This window comes from Ziziphus jujuba, chromosome 11, assembly GCF_031755915.1.
Source record: "Ziziphus jujuba cultivar Dongzao chromosome 11, ASM3175591v1".
NCBI classification, from domain to species: Eukaryota; Viridiplantae; Streptophyta; class Magnoliopsida; order Rosales; family Rhamnaceae; genus Ziziphus; species Ziziphus jujuba.
The window spans coordinates 16,414,384-16,430,314 of NC_083389.1; the positions used below are offsets into that span (position 1 = coordinate 16,414,384).

A 15,931-nucleotide genomic window follows, 5' to 3' on the forward strand; every position below is an offset into this window, starting at 1 on the left:
CAAAAGTTCAATATTTGTCAAATCCAATCACTGAAAAGTTGCAAGGTCTATCGAAATATAAGCATAATCTTACAAGTTTCTATTATTATAAAGGTTGAATTATTTCAGAACATTATTTACATTTTATAAATTATTTCAGAACATTATTTAAATTTTATGTTACTAACATATAAGGTGTGCCCATCAGGAAAATAAAAAATAAAAAAAAAGGTTATTACAATGGGGAGTCGAATCTAAGATTGTTCTGGTCACCTTGAAACTGCACATAATTGGAAACCACATGTGCAGAACAAAAAATAAATAAATAAATAAAATTATAGATTTTTTTTTTTTTTTAATCCAGCAACAGGAAATTAAATAAAAAAATGGATAGAGTAGAAATTAAAGAGCGAATGGTAAATTACATCTCTAGTCTCTCAATTGAATTTCTAAGATTCTATAAATTACAAGGAGAGCATCAATACAGATTACAAACCAGCCCAGCCACAATTGGTTGAAATGCTGAAGAATGAAATGGATTGAATGGGGGACTAAAAAAATCTTCACAAAAAAAATCTAGACACTTTAATCAATCAAATATGGAATGAGCAATCCAACCCCAATTAAAATTTTCTAAAATTCTTACCTCCATGAGATCCCAAAAAGTGGGCAAATTTGATCACAAAGATCATTTCTAGATATCGAATTTCTTAGGCTGACGCCACTGTGCCAAACTTCTGGCTAAGGAGCTAAGGAATGAAGTTTTTGGAGGAGCTCCCTTCTTCCCAGACAAATGCTTTCCTCCCAAATCGGTATGTGTTGGACCCATATCCTTGCTTCTTTCAATCTGCAGCAAAATAAGAAAGTTGAAATAAGGAATTGAATTTTGTTGCTGCTCTGTCTCATTGTTCCTTCATATACTGAATAAAGTTGTGCTTTAAAAACCTCAGAGCATACCTTACTTATCTTCCCGTCCTTCAGGTGGTACCGGATACCAGACCAATTGATAGACTGAGAAAAATGTGATCGAAATGCGGAGACTGGGTATAAAAAGTTATCTACCACCAATGCGATAAATACCTGTCCAATAGAAAATGGTTCATTTTCACCCCCATCAAGATGTACCCAGCTCCAACTGACAAAGCTAAGTGTGGAGTTGTATATATAGTAAGGGTTTTCAAGAATATTGCTATTTTAATAGTCTATATCAAACAAAGCTCCTCTTTAGCTAACTATTCTACTTGCATATCCTGTCTACATCTTGTTGAACTATTAGAATTTGACATAGCACTTCTTGTTCTTCTAAACTTTCAACTTTAACTGCAGGCTTAATAAATATCGTCTTGCAACTTGGCACTGGCAGTTTTAATTTTGAATTCCATCCCAATGACTTGCAGTTGCATCAACTTCAAAGTTAATGAGATAATCAAGTCACGTAACAAAATAATGGCAACAAGTCTCTTAGCGTACTTCTACAATACTGGGTATCACTAAAAATTCCAGCTAAAATAAGGAGTGTTATGGTGATAGAATATATAACAGGTAGTATCCAACGCATGGGGAATGGAATTCCTATTTATAAGACAAGTTATTGGCAACAAAGAAAGAAATTACTTACCAGGCCCCAGTTGTAAGAAGCAAGAGTGAGTCGAGTTGCCTCAGGGGATAACAAGTTGCATAAATGAACTTCAATCCTTGTCAAGTTCCACATTGAAAAAAGTTCTAATAAAGTGCAAACGGCTAGACAAGTCACCAGTGTCAACCCTGAGCAAAAGTAGTTGGTCGTTGTAAGAACTACAAATGCTATTTTACAATCCAAAAAGAAATATCCAACTCTCAATGATCTGAAAAGCATCAATTTCTCATTCCAGGAAAGCATTTCAATAAATGAACTGAAACCCATAATTGAAATTTAAACAGAATAGAACTCATTAGACATATAGACATTTTATTAGAACTTTGAGTGGCATACTACAAGAATACCAGCTACAGATTCCACTCCCTGCTACATTACTAGAGCAACAAACATAATTCTTTTTTAAAGAGGGAAAAGGGAAAGATGAATTTATTCACCTTGTGAAACCCATTAAAAAAACAATGAATACATATATATATATATATGTATATAAAATGCACGCATCAATTTCACCAACTGAGAGATGGAATAGGGCTACCATGCAATATATTGGTCTATAACACCTCCAAAGATCAAAAAAGAAAGCAATATAATTGGACTTGCAACAGAAATAATCCAATATTTGACTGGGAAGATAAATAAAAAAGCACAAGCTGGTCTGCACCTTAATCCTGTGAACACTATCAACCTACCTAAAAAAGAAAAGAAGGGTGCTCACCACCAGAAGTAATCATAGTTTCCTCAACTGTATACCCTTTAATAAAGATTCGTAGTGCAGCTGTTATATGGATCATGCCCATTACATATGGCGCCACAAAGCCCCATGACAGGTAGCAATGGGATGTAAACAATGCACGGTTCATAACCCAATTAACCTTTGTTGCATATGATTCCAATACAAATGTTTGCTTTCTCAAGTAATTCCAATATCTACAAAAAGAAGTCAAAATTTCAACATGAAATGTGAGGGATTTGAATTTAAATAAGTGAGCATCACAAACCTTGAGAAACTAAGATCACGTGCAAGGGGGTGAGGAAAAACAGCTACTGGGGGTGATGTAATAAGCCTCTTATGAGCCCCTGGAAAAGATCATTAAAACCAACAGTGAATAGATACACTTTTTTTTTGGGTCAACAGTTAATACTTTGAGTGAAAGTGAAACCAAATTCTACATTTAATGGAAATCATAATTTCTTTCTTGGTAAAAGCTCATTGAAAATAAATAGTATATTAAGCAGGAATAGGAAAGTAGTCTGTCAATTCTGAATTATTAGATGAACAATGAACAAGTGTAAAAACTGACAAAATAAATCTTGTCAAGAAATTGAATGCCAGTTCCTGAGTGACAATGCTAAAAATACTTTCTAGATAAAACATCAGAAGAGCTCTTAAAAGTCAACCAAAATTATGGTAATAGAAAGACCCTGACCAATCAGAACCATAAAAGGAGGTAAATAAATAAACAAAATAATCAGATGGATAATCGATGAAAAGGAAAAGGGAAAATATGATATTTATCATAAGATCAAGACGTATAAAATTACATAGTTTTCATGTGTACATAAAATGAAGAGAATTTAATAACATAAAAATAATTAACTGTGGAGAATTCTTTATACCACGGTCCAAAGTAACATGATGACCAAGAGATCCCCCATCTTAGAGAAAGAACACCCATGCATGCTAAACTTGTGAAGAAAAGGTTCACAAGGATTCAGTTAACCAGTAAACTTAAAAGTGAAAACAGTAAAAAGCCCCAACAAGGAAAGAACAATAATTTCACTAAATAGTCACATAGTAGAAGCAATAAGTTCCACTATCTACTCATACAGCTTAACAGAGAGAAATAACTTAATATATTACCAGCTATGGCCGCAAGAGTCATATCGTCTGAGTAACCACCATCTTTAAGACTTGAAACCACACCACAATAGTCATGTCTAAAATCATCAGCATGCATCTGCAAACAATCCAGAACATAGTTAGGAAAAAAGAAAAAAAACTTCAATTTACTGCAGAAAATGCAGCATTTGATAACTAGGTAGCAGCTACTTGCCATCATGCAACCTCCCCACAGAAAGAATGTCCTCCCACCAGTTGCAAAACCCATTGAACAAGGCTGGAAAAAGAACATATCCAGATATTTATGGGTTAAAGAACACTTATTGAGATAAAAAAAAATTATAACTGCAGGGTAAGGTAAATTAGATGACATATATATAGTTCCACCATGTGCACCCCAGACACACTAAGAAGATTTATTTTATTAGCAACTAAGCAAAATGTAGTAAAAGAAGAAATAAACATATCGCAACCTCCTCGGCTTTTTTGAATAATAAAAAACAAATAAAGAAATATGAGTTCAAAGGGGGGAAAAAAAAAAATACTGAATCCCGTACTTGCCAGAAAATTAGCATACTATCGCAGGTTAACTTAGAAATGTTTTATTCAATCTATATTGTCATACTCAAGTGCAAGTATCTGGGTTTGAGTACATGTCAAAATTATAAATTACTTTATTTTCCAAAGTACAACCATGTATTTTGAGTTCCAATAGCCCTATCCTTATCAGCATCTAGGTATTGGATCTCGGTATGATGAAGTACAAAGTCCAAGTAACATTGTTTTCAATCACATGACAATCCATTTTTTTTTTTTTACTCTCTTGGTTAGCAGAGAGCTTGTATTTCATATTTTGAAATTTGTTAATGCTTTAAATTTTGAATGATAAGTCTTTTAGTTATGCATTTCGTTATTGTCTGATTATAATTCAAAAAAGGGTCAACTTCTTTGGCCGTTAGAGGATTATCAAACACGTAATTTTAAAATTTGTTCACATATAGGCATCAAAAAATGACTCCAAGATAAACTATACAAGAACTGGAGGGGAGGTCTCAACTCTAAAAAGCCACTCACATGATCTAATAGCATGTAGTCAAACCCAAAATCTAGAAAATGGGAAGGAGTTAACATGTAAAACCAGTGATGGCATACCCACCATACAACATGTGAATACTATCCTTAACCCAATACAATTTACAGTAAATGATCCTTGTTCCATGGTTGGTATAAGATGGAATAGTAGAAATCATCAAAACATAAGTTAAAATACAGAATGAAATATTTGAAGTATATGTCCATGCATATCAAATAGTCTTAGGAAAAGAAATAACAGATGCTTCCATACCATATGATATTCATAAATGCAATAACTCCCTAAACTCCCTGAAGGTAAATCAAGCGGATATCCAGTTTGAATAAATATCTGCAAATCATTGGCAAAATAGTTAAAGACCCACAAAAATAGAAATTTGACAGACCACAACCATCAAAAGTATACAGCCAATACTAGAAGTATAAGATAGGCGAAAAAAAGTGTATGCAGGTATATAGAAATAACTTTCAGGGTTGAAGACATCTAGGTAACAGCAAGAAGCATGCATTATTACCTCAGGATTTTTCTCCATCTCAGCAGTGAGGGCTCCAATTGTCCCAGGGTGAAGCCTAACATCATCATCTAAAAACAGTACATACTTAGTGTCTTTGTGCATTTTCTCCACTCCAACCTGCAGAGTATACTACTATTTAGTAGCATGCACAAACAAGTATTTGCCCAGACAAAACACAGAGATGACATACAAGTTTAAAAAGTATAGGTATGAGTTTTGTGCTCAAATTCAAGACAATATATCTTGTTTAGTGCAAATGTCTTTTCCTAAAAGCATTCTTCAAAAATACATTGTACGATTATCAGTACCAATGGAAAACTAACCTAAACAAACAATCCTACTCATAAGAGAAACAATTCAGTTTACCTGTTCCATAAAAATAAAGACACCTGATATCATGAATATTTAACAATGTACATCTAATATGATAACAATATTAAGGGGTACTCCATATGGTAAACATCCGTTATTTCATTAACAACAGGATATAGCACGTTGTAAAAACTTGATACTTACCAACTGGTTGTGAATTTTTTGACTACAAGTTGTTGAAAGACCAGCTACAATAATTTTCGCATCAACCTCATCCTGCACATCAAGAAATGCATATACAAGTTAAAAAGGGATCCAATGGTGAAATATATACAACATATCCCTCATGCACATGCATTTGCATGAACCATACTGAAAGGAAAAATTTTTATATCCAATATTGGCCATTTCACATTATTGAGGAAAAGAAGCATGCATCCAATTATAATAACACACTATCTATTTGTCGGAATATTCAGATGATTTATGTAAAAAAATAATGTCAAACTACACCTACCTTATACTCTGATATTAACATAGATACGGCACGATATGCAGGGTCTTCTGTACTTTCCACCACAAAAAGGAATTCCACAGGACCACCATAGAGAGAAGTGATCTAAAGTCATTACCAAATAAGAACAACGATGAGACTGAAGACCAACTCAAATCTTTGCAATTGATAGGTTACCTTAAATATAAAAGTAATAATGTAAAATCAGATAACAACAAGCAAAATGACCGTGATATAATCTCAGAAACTGGTCCAGATTCCCAGGCATCAACTCTAAAGGAAATTTGTAACACTTCAATTGATAATCAAATCATCCAATATACAGAATGGATTCTTCCACATAGAATGATGCAACAAACTGTACATTAAAAATTAAACTAGGAGGCAGGTACCATAGACATGCAACTAATAATGATTACAGTTGGCTGTCTTTTCTCTCCATACACAAGGAGTAAATAACACCTTGTAAACCAGGGAGCATATGGCATCCTGGTTGCAAACTGAAAAGATACGAAACATAAGTTGACCTATTACTTGTCCAACCATGTCTAGGTGAATATTCAACCTGATAACCAAAATAGTAGATAATGAACAGCATTACATATACCAACATCCCCTCATCTCAAGAATACAAAGGTATACATATAGACACAAAATAATAGGTGACACAAATTTCATACATATATATATATATATATATATCGAGAGAGAGAGAGAGAGAGAGAGAGAGAGAGAGAGAGAGAGAGAGATTGAGTTAATAAGTTCCTAGAACTGTCCAGATAAGAAGATGCATCAACCTCACCTGAGATCTCCAGTTGTGTAAATTGTGTTCTCCAAACCCCTTTAAAGGCATAACAACTGTCACTCTAGGCAGATTGACCTGATTAGAGTGCTCAAGTTCATTGATATCATGACAAAGAAATGAAAAGCTATTGCCTTGTCGAATACCATCCCTTATTCGTTTGATCTCTCTATTCCTGAAATTAAGCAAAAACATTGAAGCCAACTTAGCCACTTAATGTTAGAGATTCAACGAGCAACACTGGCTAAGTTAAAAGCATTATTGCTAAAATGATTTATTGAACCAATTACCTTACTTTAGCAGCAAACACCCAACCAACAGCAAGTATTAAGCAAATAAAACATCCCTGCAGAAGAAATAAGGAATTAGATTTATGTGCTAGAACTAGAACCATCACAACTAGCATTCATCACAGGCTCAATCCATGGAGTCTCTCATTGATTTGCCGCATTGACATATAGAGTTGAAGAAGTAAATAGCTAGGAATAAGGAAGATGGATAAATACTTCTAGCATCAATTAGTAAAATTTATACACTAACAGGTTTTCAGTACTTCTATAGTAATACAAGTACTTCTAAAATAATGATACTTCTAAATAACTACCATTCCATCTTTGCATCTCATTCTTCTCTATTGCTTCGATTTTTTTTTTTTTTTTCCTTTTTTCTTATGCTAAACCTCCTTATGGCAATCACAATAAATCGTCCAATTTCATTGTAAAAGTCTCTTGGAAGAAACAACTAAAATATTATCACCAGAAAAATTTTATTTTATATGTCCTAAAAAGTTTTCAGATTTGCATGTCCCAGAACAAAAAATAAACATACAAGTAGGAGTTAACTTCCTAAGCCAGCCAATCAGCAAAATTTGTCATATTAAATTACAATCACGGAAACATGATAGCAAGCATCTATTATTCCTTGAATTTGGAGAGGGCGAAAAAAAAAAAAAAAAAAAACAAAACAAAACAAAACAACAACTACAACAGCAAAGGCGAAATTGCAGATCTTTTACAAGTCAAATTTCATGAAAACCTCATAACAATCCACAATTCTATATGCAACTAATTCAAAGTTTATACATTTTATTTCTTTAACATAAAGACTAAATTTCTATAGCTAGTCAGGATTATGGTAACTAATCTTTGAGCAGAAATTACAAACACTCCCACCCTAATAAACCCAAATTTAACAAAGTGATACCAAACTCCAAATCTGTGACCGTATTAAAATACTTCTCTTACATTATGCATCCAAATTTAAAGTCCACCCACATTATTCAACAAAGTTCATCTTTGACTTTTAATGCAGTCTTACACCGTGGTTACTGAGCTTACTTGAATCTGAGCCATAAAATTAAAAGCTCTACTATCTATTGTAACCAAAACTTCATGAAAAAAAAGGACAGAGAGTCCAAGAAAAGGTTCTTAATCTTTTGGGGTTTTTCACCTTTCACCATGGAATAGAAAAAAAAAAAAATTCAAACTCTATGTTCTAAGACCAATTCTTGTCTTTGTTATAACTTTATAAAAGGAAAAAAAGAAAAGCAGAAAAATCAGTTTCCATTATTCACCATCAAAAAAAAGAAAAAAAAACAAAAAAAAAAAGGTAGTCGATAAAAAATAAATTAAAAATTTTAGACCGTAAAGACTTCAGTTATCGAAGAACCTCTTCTCAATCGATTCGAACAATTTAACTTGTTGGTTGGTAAAATCTAGAAAAATCAAAAGCACCGAAAACTTTCTAAAACTTTCTCGAAAACCAAATAGACCTGGATCTGAGTAGACGAGAAAATCGAAAAAAAAAATATATATATATATATATATATATATATATAGATTAACAAAAATATAAAAATAAAATAAAATAAAAAACAAACCTGGATCTGTACGAAAACGGCCAAAGGACTGCAAAATGATCGGCTGAGAGAGAAAAGCATCCAATCAATAGGATCCATCTCAGGCATTGCTTCTTCGCCGGCTCCTCTCACTCTTCCTCCTATATATATATATTGTACAACAACAATATGTAAAAATATAAATAAATTCCCTACTCCGCGTGCGAGCAAATGGGTCAGGGAGCGAAGCAGGGCCCAGTAAAGACGAAGAGAGAGAAAGAGAGTAACCCTGGGCTTTGAGCTACTCAGACATTCTCTTTCTCTCAGATCGCCATGGACGCGGAAGCAGGACAAAGAGAGAGAAAGAGAGAGAGAGTGAAAAAAAGGGTAAGAAAAATATAAGAGAGGCGCGTAATTTCTTTTTTTTTTTTTTTTAATAATTTCGAAGAAAAGGACCACGAAATCGCTTTTGTGTTTTTTTTTTTTTTTTTTTCCTAATGACAGAAAAGTTTTAGTGACGATAGGAATTTAAAAGAGCAAAACAAATAAATAAATAAATAAAAGAAGAAGAAGAAGGAGAGAGGGAGAGACCGTTAGAATGGTTGTTATTTATAGGGTTAAAAATAAAGACACTGAGAACACCGCATTACAGCGTGGAAAAGGATTAAAAATTTTCGGCCCAACTGCGCGCGTGTGAAGTGCCACGTGCGGATTTGTAGAAGAAGATGCTACTCCGTGATCCGAATCTTTCTTTTTCCGTCGTTTTTTTAAGAATTGTTTCAAAGCTTTTTTTCTTCTTTTTTTGTAATCATATCTTTGTGCTGTTGTTTTCCTTTTGTCACACTCTTCTTTTCTTTTTTTCTTTTTTTTCTTTTTTTTTGCTATATATATAATATATATATTTTGTTTTTTTGCTATAGTTTTTTTTTTTTACTACTTGCCTGATATTGACTTATGCGACTTATAGTTTGACCAAAAAAGGAGTAAAAAAAAATATAATGTTTTTTTGGGTGTGATAGTAAATGAGATTTTAAATCATATGAAAAGCCATTATGTAATTTTAACATAATGGACAATTGCATAAACAATTTTGTAGTCTATTATTATTGACTATTGTCAATAAAAATTTCACAGTTTTTTTTTTTAATATTTTTGTTGGACTTACCAATTTTACTTTTATATTTTGTTCAGAGCATTTCGAGTAGAATATCAGTTAGACATGTAAATGTAATTGCTACAATTTAGCATTTTTCTTCATTTGGTGTCTCTTATAAAGATGCTGAAATTTGTTAATGTCAAAATTGACACCAAACTATGATTGCAAAATTTTTATAATGAATTCCATGACAATAAAATATATAGGTCCCATATAACCATTTATTGAATTTTTTATCTTGTCAATAAAATTTAACTTGAGGTATGAGTCTCCTGACCACGTAGCTTTATTATTTATTATTTATTTTTTGGTTTTTTTTATTTTTAGCATTTGTCATTATATACTAATATTATAATTTAATATTAATATTTTATTAGAAAGTTTATATCAATATCAAAACAGAATTTACTGTAGAAAATGCTTTAGGATAAATATTCTTCTCTTGTGAATAATTAGATAAAATATTTATTTATAATGAAATATCTCAAATATAAATATACAATTATTATATTAGTGGGCTATGTACCTTTACGGTGAGCAATAATTACATGCTGCATCGTTAAATGGAAGCAAAACAGAAAAAGAGAATTCAGAATAGACTACGTGAGTGTTTATGCAGCTAGCTACTTACTCTAACCCAAACAATTTCATAATTTATTTATTGTATTTATCAACAATTATAAGAAACCTAAATTTTATATATCGTCAATCCTCCCACTTTTTAATTATATGAGTAGGGCCTCTTAAAACTTTAATCTTACTTTTATATATTCTTTGAAAAACACGTTAAAACACAAATGGTATTTTTTTTTTTCCATTTTATTAAATCTTGAACCTTTTTTTTTGTCTTTTTCTCTGTTTTCATCACTACATTTTTTGTTTTTCTAATGTATGGCAAATAGGTCTTTATCGCTGCATTACTGTTATATTTTCAATACAAACCATTGTTTAATAAGACAAGCAAAAAATAATAGTAGTCTATTATATTTATAATATATAAAAATAGCAAAAGAACAAATGTATTGATATTAGCAAAAGCTTAAGGCAAAATAGTAGAAAACAATACTTAACACACATACGAGTTGTGTGCCTAATTGTTAATTGGGTTTGGTTTTGTATAAAATAATTGTATACTAATTTAATTCACCCAAAAAAATAATTGTATACTAATTTATAGCACTTTATCAATCTTGTGAAGAAAGTGGGGTCTAGTTTCCAAAAACCAACACCAATTAAGGAAAACATCTTTGGGATGCATCAATTCTAATTAATAAATACAACAATTATTAATAATTTAATAATTCTTTGTCGAGGATATACATGTGGATCTGTTAATTTTGATATAGTTGGGATACAATTCCAACTACCAATATATATGTTTTAATTATTCTTATTGACAGGTAGTTGTTGCTTGCTGCCGTACCATGGGAGATAAAAGAAACATGCCCAAGAACAAAGATCTAAAATTAATAAAATTCATTTCAATTGTATTGTATTTTGATTCAGTTTTTATGTTGATTGCCATATGATGAAAAAAATATATATATAACATTTTTTTAAAAAAAATATAGAAATAATCAGTTTAGATCTTTTAAAGTTTGTATTAGTTTCGATTAAATTTTTAAATTTTAAAAATTACAATTGGAATTATCATAAAAGGTGTAAATGAAATTTTTTGAAAAAAATGATAATTTTTTAAAACTTAAGAAAGCAAATGATATTTTTAAAATTACAGATATCAAATTGTATTTATATCAAATTTCAAAAGATATAAATGAAATATACTCAAAAAATATTAAATCAAACTATTATGGTAATATCAATGGAAACATGTAAACCTGACAAATTATTAATTCCCTTTTGAGATTTTATTTTTGATAAAAATCTAATTGATCTACCATGTATTTCTTTAACAATCCTTACTACATTAAACCCCCAATTTTGTAAGTAGTACGTTTATTTTTTTAATTTTGGACAGAATAGGTGTTGATTAAAAGTAAAGGGTTTGGGATATTATCCTCTACGATGGAGGAAGAGAATGACTGAAGCTTGTTTAGCGATTCCACTTTATTAGTATTATTATGTGCAATGAAAAGGGGAAAAAAAATGAAAAAGACGACTTATGTGTTGGTAACGATTCGTGCAGATTATTCACCAAAAAAAAAAAAAAACGATTCGTGCAGATTCCCAATTATTAAATTATTAAAAAAAATACAAATTTGAGTAGAAACCAAACAAAGTTATGGTTTCCTCTAATAAATTATTAAAAAATACACAAAATATTCAGATTTATTTTTCAATACCTACTTTACTTGTCCACGCCTTATTGAGTGGGAAAGTAGGAGATTTCAAATTTAAATCCAATACGTAACAATTAAGATTTTTTTTTCCTTTTTGGCTAAATTACGTGACAATTAAGATTTTGAATTCAAAAACTAGTACATTATATTTTATGATAACCATAGAAGGGACCTGTCTCCATCATAATAAATGTTTTATTTTATTGCTTACTTTCTTTTTTTCAGCTTTATCATTTTTCATTGCAATTATTAAATTTATTCGTCCACACAAATTAGGCATAGAAACAATTTATTTATAAACCATGAAGTAGACAATGGGGATTTTTGGTACCTTCAATTTGGTGTAGTTACAATTTATGTTTTCAAATTTTATAAGTTACACCCCAAGTCATCAACTTTCATTTTGTTGCAATTTGGCCCAAATTCAATTCTTTAGCTCATTGCAGTTAGTGTCTGCATCTAGTATAACTAATATTAAAATACAAATTGGTCCAATTTAAGCATCTAGTTTTATTTGTTGAAAGTTTACCTTTTAGTATTTTTTATTGGTTAACTGAAATGTAAACATTTTAAAGTTAAAAATTGAAAATGCAACCAACTCAAACTAGAGATATGTACAAAAATACAATTAAACTTTGACAATAGCTTGAATTTGCTTAAACATCAATAATTGGTGTTACATATGTTATACATATGGACATAGGAATTTGTTTATATGGTATGATGCTCATGGAAATAACATTTATGACGTTATCAAAGTTTAGTTGGATGCATTGATCTCTATACGATAGTGTAATGTGAATACCATTCTATGATGTGACTGTGCATAAATGCAATTAATATAAACGTTATATTTTGCGGTCTAACATTGTTGAAAAAAATTCAACATCGGGTGTCTCTAATTGTGCAAGCGTGCTTCTTTCTAGATCGAAGGAAATAAAGAAAATAATAATAATAATAATTACAATTGTAAAAATAAAAATAATTTAGATGATTATATTTAATTGCAAAAAACAAATATTTAAAAAAATGTTATTGTTATAGAAGGCCTGCCCTAAAAAAAGGGGAAGTGGAAGAAAAAAATGAAAAAGAAAAGTGCTTATAATGTCTTAATAATTAAATAATTTTAATCAATTAAGAAAAAATAAGAAAGAACAACCCCAATAATAATAATAATAATAATTAAAACCAATAAAATAGGCAAACTAAGGACCAACACAAAATAAAATGACTAAAACTAAATAATAGATGGCCTAAGAACCAACACTTAATAACAGGCGACCAAAAATCCGACTATATGTTGAAAATTATAATTAAAAATGAGAGAAGTATTCTAGTATAAAAAGACGTAGTAGAAGTTGAAATGTGTTTCAATGAGTAAATTAGACTTCAATGTATAGTAAAAGAAGTCACCCACAAATATTTTACTTTTCCGATGATAATTAAAAAATTTATAGTTCTAAAATTCAAATGATTTTATTTCTCCTAATTCATGTGGGATATCTTTCTTTATGCTTTCTTATTATCTTAGACAAAAAAATATTGGTACAAACATTGCCCCCCATATTTTATAAAATTAGAATTATTTGATGAAACATGTAATTTTTCAATTTTTCGATTTCAGTTCTCCGTACTAGTACCATACAACAGTCATTGGCATGATCATGTTAGTCTTCATCTACGATATTTGGTCTTATGTCCAAACCAAAATGCTTTTGGATCTTGCTTCATAGTCACACAACTAGTTATCTTTAAAATGACTTTTTCAGCAGCTTTTAGATTCATGCTCAAGCCTTTATTCATATTGTTATTGATCTTTGATTGTCCAAAGTTTTGGTTGGTTTGAACGTTATAATGCCCATTCCTCCACCTAAGATTGTTAGGATTGGATTGGCTTGATATGGTTGAGGGATTCCATATCAACAATACTCCTAGTTACGGTCTTGGTGTGTAAACGGTTGCCCCCCTAGCCTAAATTCAATTTCTGGCCCGTGAAGGAGTATATGGTTGGATCATCTATGCCATGTCTTTGACCTGTTTCATCATTGTTGGCATGACCATAAATGCCTGCACTCTAGTAGATGCAATCCATGGAGTCACTATCGTTTTGGATACGGTCCGAAGGGTTAGTACCATGGTAGATATGACTGAAGGTGCTACCGGGATGGATGCAACCCTAAAAGCCAGCATTCCAATAGGTGTTGATACGGCTTGAGTGGCTTGCATCAGAATGGATCTAGCTTGGGGAACCAACATTGGAGCAGAGACGACCTTGGAGGCTAGCACTCCTATAGGTGTTGATACAGCATGGGATTCCTGCAACTGGATGGATGCAGCCTGGGGGGCTAGTATCAGTTTAAAGGCAACCTTGGAGGCCAGCACTCCTGTAAGTGTTGATGTGGCCTGAGGTTCTTGTCACTAGATAGATGCAACTTTGTGGGGTCAACATTAGGGCAAATACAGCCTGTGGAGCCAGTATCAAGGTAGAAGCGGCATTGAAGGCCAACACTCCTATAGATGTTAGTGCAGTTTAGGGCTCCTACAACTAGATGGATGCAGCTTGGGGGGCCAGCACCAAGGTTGATACATCCTAATTGGCCAGCATCGGGACAAATGCGGCCTTAGAGGCCAACACTTCTATAGGTGTCGATGTGGCCTGGGGTTCTTGTAGCTAGATAGATGCAACCTGGGAGGCTAGCATTGAGGCTGATACAACCTAGGGAGCCAGCATCGGGATGGATGCGGCCTGATTGGCCAACATTGGGATAGATGCGACTTTGAAGGCCAGTACTTCTATAGGTGTTAATGCGGCTTGAGGATCCTACAACTGGATGGATGCAGCTTAGGAGGCCAACATCAAGATTGATACAGCTTGTGGTGCCACCATTGGGAAGGATGCAGTTTGATTGGCTAGCATCGAGGCAAAGATGGTCTTGAAGGCCAACACTCCTGTAGGTGTTAATACGGCTTTGAGGGGCCTACAACTAGATAAATGTGACACGAAGGGACAATATCATGGCAGAGGTGGCCTTGGAGGCCTGCATTTGATACTCATTCTGATTATAAATTGATCACATGCCTTTTATTGCGACTTGGAGGCCTTGCAACTATTGGTGCATGAATTCAAATGATACTGCCATCTTTTTATTTTTCTCTTTTACATCGTTATTCATCTAATATAAAATATCTTGAATGACTTTATCATCATTTGAAATCATCTTAACTTCTCAGTTGATGGATCCCACCGAGCGTGCCAAAATGATATGTTGTAAAATGTTAAGAAAATATATAATAATCTGTTGTTTCCTAAATATACGAGCATGCCACTTGAAACCTGTAACAGTTCAAAGAAAAAAAAAAGTGCATCAATTGAATCAAATTACTCAGACAATTGTATTGATTATTGGAGAACAAAATAATTTGCAAAGTCCAATTGCCTTAATGATTAAGAACTTTTAAAAATAAAATTTCAATTAAAAACAATAGACTAAAGAAAACAAATTCTAATGAAAATAAACTAAATAGTCTATAATCTTGTAGTTATATATAAAGATGTATAGATGCCTTTTCAAAGCCAATGAAACTTCAATTTATATAAGAAAATTTGGTTTAAACATTTTACATGCTTCCAATGCCGGACTTTTTACAAACTTTAACTTCACAATTTTAATTTATACAAGTGCAAATCATATGATCCCTGAATCTCCAATCAATGTAGGATTATTGTCATTTAATTAATCTTCCAAAATATAGTATTGCAATGAATTAAAAAATATTAATTTGAAAAACTGATATTTTGGTCAAAACAAACATATAGTCTGCAGGGAAAACTAGCTTGACAATTAAGGATATATTATTAAATAAACCTTCTTTATACGTAATTTGAAATTTTTGCAAACTTATTTTTAATTTTAATTTTTATAGAAACTTTCCTTATAGTTTAAA

The 15,931-nt window shown here is 31.8% G+C and overlaps 1 protein-coding gene across 1 annotated transcript; it reads right to left on the bottom strand.

Moving 5' to 3' along the window:
• Positions 1-353: 353 nt before the first annotated feature.
• Positions 354-9,075, bottom strand: LOC107425495 (uncharacterized). The gene is made up of 14 exons (XM_048465154.2): positions 8,573-9,075; positions 6,984-7,039; positions 6,694-6,868; positions 5,895-5,996; positions 5,582-5,653; positions 5,066-5,182; positions 4,804-4,881; positions 3,673-3,735; positions 3,480-3,576; positions 2,617-2,695; positions 2,334-2,545; positions 1,598-1,743; positions 937-1,059; positions 354-826 (listed from the first exon to the last, which is right to left on the bottom strand). The coding sequence occupies exons 1-14, from the start codon at positions 8,657-8,659 to the stop codon at positions 674-676; spliced, it is 1,560 nt and encodes a 519-aa protein (XP_048321111.1). The 5' UTR covers positions 8,660-9,075; the 3' UTR covers positions 354-673.
• Positions 9,076-15,931: the final 6,856 nt, after the last annotated feature.